We start from the raw sequence: 3,673 nt of genomic DNA, 5'->3' as shown, positions 1-3,673 counted from the left end.
CCAGGAACTTTGTCTCACTCAATCTATATATATATATCAGTGTTTTTCCATCCATTGTGTCATGGAACCCTCCAGATCATGGCAATGAGGGTGATAACTGAAACAATAGCCAGGAGGTAGAACATCCAGGTTTACAGTTGCAGGACAAGGCCGCTGGCTACCCCGTCCTGACAGAACTTACTTATAAAGGCAAAACTTTCTTTCTGACTCATCAAAACCCCTGTTCCCAAAGTCCCATTGTTCTCAATGTTACCTGCTGTCTCCTATATCCAACTCAGCAAACATCATTTGGATTCTAAACTTGAACAGAGCCTGAAGCCACAAGCTCTGGACATCCAAAATGAGAGATGTGTCCCAAGCCTCCCACTGCTTCAAATGCAGAAGTTAGGTTTCTCTATTCACCGCTGCCTCCTCTGGCAAAGACACAGTCGGAATCCCACGCCATAGACACAGCGCTCTCCACATCTAGGGCACATATGTGTAGCAAAGGAGATGCACTTGGGCTGCCGTATGGCCCTGAGTCTATCTATTTGCTCAGCACATAGTTGGGCAAATCTTTCTGTGGAGACATAACCGAAGTCATCATAGCACTCAAGAGGGGCAGGGTACTTTTCCACATTCATCTTGCTCAAGTTGGCTGTGTGCTGCAAAAGGTTCCTCAGGATGGGCATGGAGAAGTCATTGCAATAGAAATTGACCTTGGCCAGCTGGGAGCTCTTGCTGAGGGCAGGTATGAGCACAGTGAGATGAGAGTCCTTCATCCTACAACATTTCAAGTCCAGGGACTGCAAAGTGTCTGCCACCTTCTCTAGGAGGACTCGGAGAGGCATAAGTTCCAAAGCCTTTAAGGGCACACCTTTCATGTCCAGATGTTTCAGCTCAAAGAGCTTTGAACACTCAGAGAAGTAGTTCAGGTCTACCTGTGAAATGTCACAGTAAGTCATGGACAGGGTCTCCAACGGGGTCATCAGGCATCTAGGGATATGGACCAGGAGGTTAGTTCTGGAAAATGATGTTGGAGAGTATAGGATGGGATTTACACAGAGGTAGAAGCAGCCCAGTGACCCGAGGTAGATTCAAGGGCATCATTTTAGATGCTTCCTGTTGGAATCTCCTCTATCAAAACAAACTGACATTTCTTCTCTTGGCCTTACTCTCAAGCACAAAACCATTTCAGCCCATAAGCCCTGAAAACACACATACGGAGTTCCAAACCATGAAAGTCCTGGCAGGCTCTAGGGACACTTCTTGTGTGCTCACTGCACTCTATATTCCATCAGTCTGCACAGTCACACTTGTAGTAATTTAACATCCTCACTATCCCCATTGTCCCAGGCACTCATCTCTACTTAAGCTCAAAACCTGTCACCCATGGGAAATTTGGGGAGGCTGATGCTGATCTCACAGACCTGAGTTCAGAGCTCGCCTCAACCACTGTGCTTGTGAGTCCACCAATTCCTCACTACACTCTCCCCTTCCTGTTCCCTTTCCATTGGATTGGGTGGGCACCATTCCAAGAATTACATCCCATCCTTACTGAAGCTGACCTTCAGTCTTCTGATTCTTGATAGCTTACTTGACACACTGATTCAATATACATAGAAACAACATATAACTTGTGTATTCTAGAGGCCTAAGTGTTTGTTCCCACTGATGTGCAGGCCTCATAAATGACTAATCCTTAAAACTAAATAGAAAGGTCAGCTCTGGTAGCTGACACAGCTCTCTATCCTTCCTTACCTGAGGAGCTGATTGATGCGGTCTCTGAGAAAGTAGACACTCTTTAAGGAGAGGTGCTGAAGACAGTTGAATCTGGAGAACTGAGAAATGAACTTGTGGATACACTTGTCTTCCCTGTCTGTTGTCCTGTTGCTAATCTTGAAGACATTCTTGGAGATGGGTGCCAGTAAGAGTTTGTGAAGATTTCTCATCTGGCCCAGGCAAGGAGCAAAGTCTGCCAGCATAAACACATTCCAGTGTGTGTTCAGTTCGAATTCTCGGATATGCTCTGGATGAAAAACATTCAGGACCTCTTTAATAACGTGGATAGGCTGAGCCCAGATAGTCATTTGTGGACAGCAGAACTGGATGGAGTCCTTTCTCTGCTGGGCCCACTGCAAGAAGCATGTTTGTTCTTCATCTACACGTGGCCTGAGGCAAAGGTCAGCTACCACCTTCAGGCACCGCCTCAGTGCATATCTGGGAAGGACCTTCACTACTTGCTGCTCATCTGGGGTCTCTGCTGAGCAGTCACCATCCTCTTCACCAGTCCATATGCTCCAGAATTCATGGTGCTTTTTCCTCAGATCAAGAACCTGAAGTTTTCCCCTCCTGTGGGTAAAACATGTCAAGTGTCAGCTACATGGCAAGACCCCACACTGACTCAGCATTTCCTCCACATCTCTAAACTCAGCTCTAACTCCTGCCAAGGTGGGTGTTTTTTCATCAGCCACTTCCCACCCTGCAGAAGCTTTCCCTTTGCTGCACAGATAGCCCTGGTAACTTTCCTTGATCTAAGTAACTCAGTTTCCCCTTAGTCCCATTACTACTGATTGGGGCAGGCCAGGGATTGCTCATTTTCCTGTGTGGCTACATCTGCTCCAAGCTCTGATATAGGCAACAGTCCTTAGCACAAGCAAAGAACAGCTTCCAAACGCCCTGTATCTCTATCCAATGATCAATCAGGAGCCTCTGATACTCTCAAGAAGAAGCCATTCTCCCTGACCCCACAATATCTTCCCTCTTATCCATAGGCTCCATTCCACAGAACTTGCTTATTGCTTACCTGGGGTGAAACTTTCTTTGCAGCCATGTATCTACTCCTGATAGAACTGCCTTGAAGGTTTCCAAGTAAGGGGTCTTCATCAGTGCCCCCACAGGGAGACAGGGGAAAGGCCAGGCTGCCACCATTGCCTTCACAGTTGTAGTGTGTCTGCCAGTCAAGGCCTCCTTGAACAGTGCTGGCAAGAGCTCCATGGGCAGTTTGTCCAGAGCTGACATGTCCAAGGTCTCATCTCTCAGCAGAGCCTGCCTTGCCAGCTTCAGGAGTGTGGGTGGTGTCTGAGCACTCATCCCGGAAGGTCTTCAGTCAGAAGGATCCTGGGGAGGCATTTAGGGGAGAATACATTGTCACAATCCAGTTTAGAAAAGCCCCTCACTATTAGAAAAAACACTCAAAGTCAGAGTTACTGCTTTGATGATGGTGGAGACATCAGCTTAAGCCATTGTCCTCATAGGAGGTCTCAAAGTGAATCTCCCTCACTGAGAAGCACAGCCAAGATTACACATTCCCCAGTGTTCCATCCAACCCTTACCAATGCCCCACTCAATCACATCCCCATTGGGCAGGGGTCCCCTGTAGTCTGAAAGCTGAATACCATCTTTGTGTGCAAACCAGACATAGATCATGTCTCAAGTCCTGGGACAACAGAACATGGGAGGTTGACACACCCATCCTACCCATAATTTTTCTAAAACATGGAAACCGCCTGTGAAAAAACTAAGAAGATCCTGGAAATGGGGTTGATACTGCATCCTGTATTAATTAAAGTTGTGTCAAGAATATGAATTTAAATCTAAACCTTGTCTTTAGCAGGTTCTTATGAGGAGACAGGAATGAAAAATACTGTCACAGAAAGCCATCAAAGAGAACTTTTCAACATCGCGTGGTAAG

General features: G+C 46.7%; 1 protein-coding gene across 1 annotated transcript; it reads right to left on the bottom strand.

The window, feature by feature from the left end:
* Positions 1 to 398: 398 nt before the first annotated feature.
* On the bottom strand, positions 399 to 3,072 carry LOC132652883 (PRAME family member 8-like). The gene is made up of 3 exons (XM_060378820.1): positions 2,786 to 3,072; positions 1,741 to 2,331; positions 399 to 975 (listed from the first exon to the last, which is right to left on the bottom strand). Exons 1-3 carry the CDS (start codon positions 3,070 to 3,072, stop codon positions 399 to 401), a joined length of 1,455 nt encoding a protein of 484 aa, XP_060234803.1.
* Positions 3,073 to 3,673: the final 601 nt, after the last annotated feature.

This window comes from Meriones unguiculatus, chromosome 3 (assembly GCF_030254825.1).
Source record: "Meriones unguiculatus strain TT.TT164.6M chromosome 3, Bangor_MerUng_6.1, whole genome shotgun sequence".
NCBI classification, from domain to species: Eukaryota; Metazoa; Chordata; class Mammalia; order Rodentia; family Muridae; genus Meriones; species Meriones unguiculatus.
The sequence above is the reverse complement of the archived record's forward strand: the minus strand, read 5'-3'. Positions and strand labels throughout refer to the sequence as shown.

Bases quoted from the DNA above. Each gene is read 5' to 3' on its own strand.
- LOC132652883 (XM_060378820.1), bottom strand. From the start codon at position 3,072: ATGAGTGCTCAGACACCACCCACACTCCTGAAGCTGGCAAGGCAGGCT. The intron at 2,332-2,785 runs GTAAGCAATAAG...TTTTACCCACAG, and splicing joins CAAAGAAAGTTTCACCCCAG to GAGGGGAAAACTTCAGGTTC. The intron at 976-1,740 runs GTAAGGAAGGAT...CCATATCCCTAG, and splicing joins CGCATCAATCAGCTCCTCAG to ATGCCTGATGACCCCGTTGG.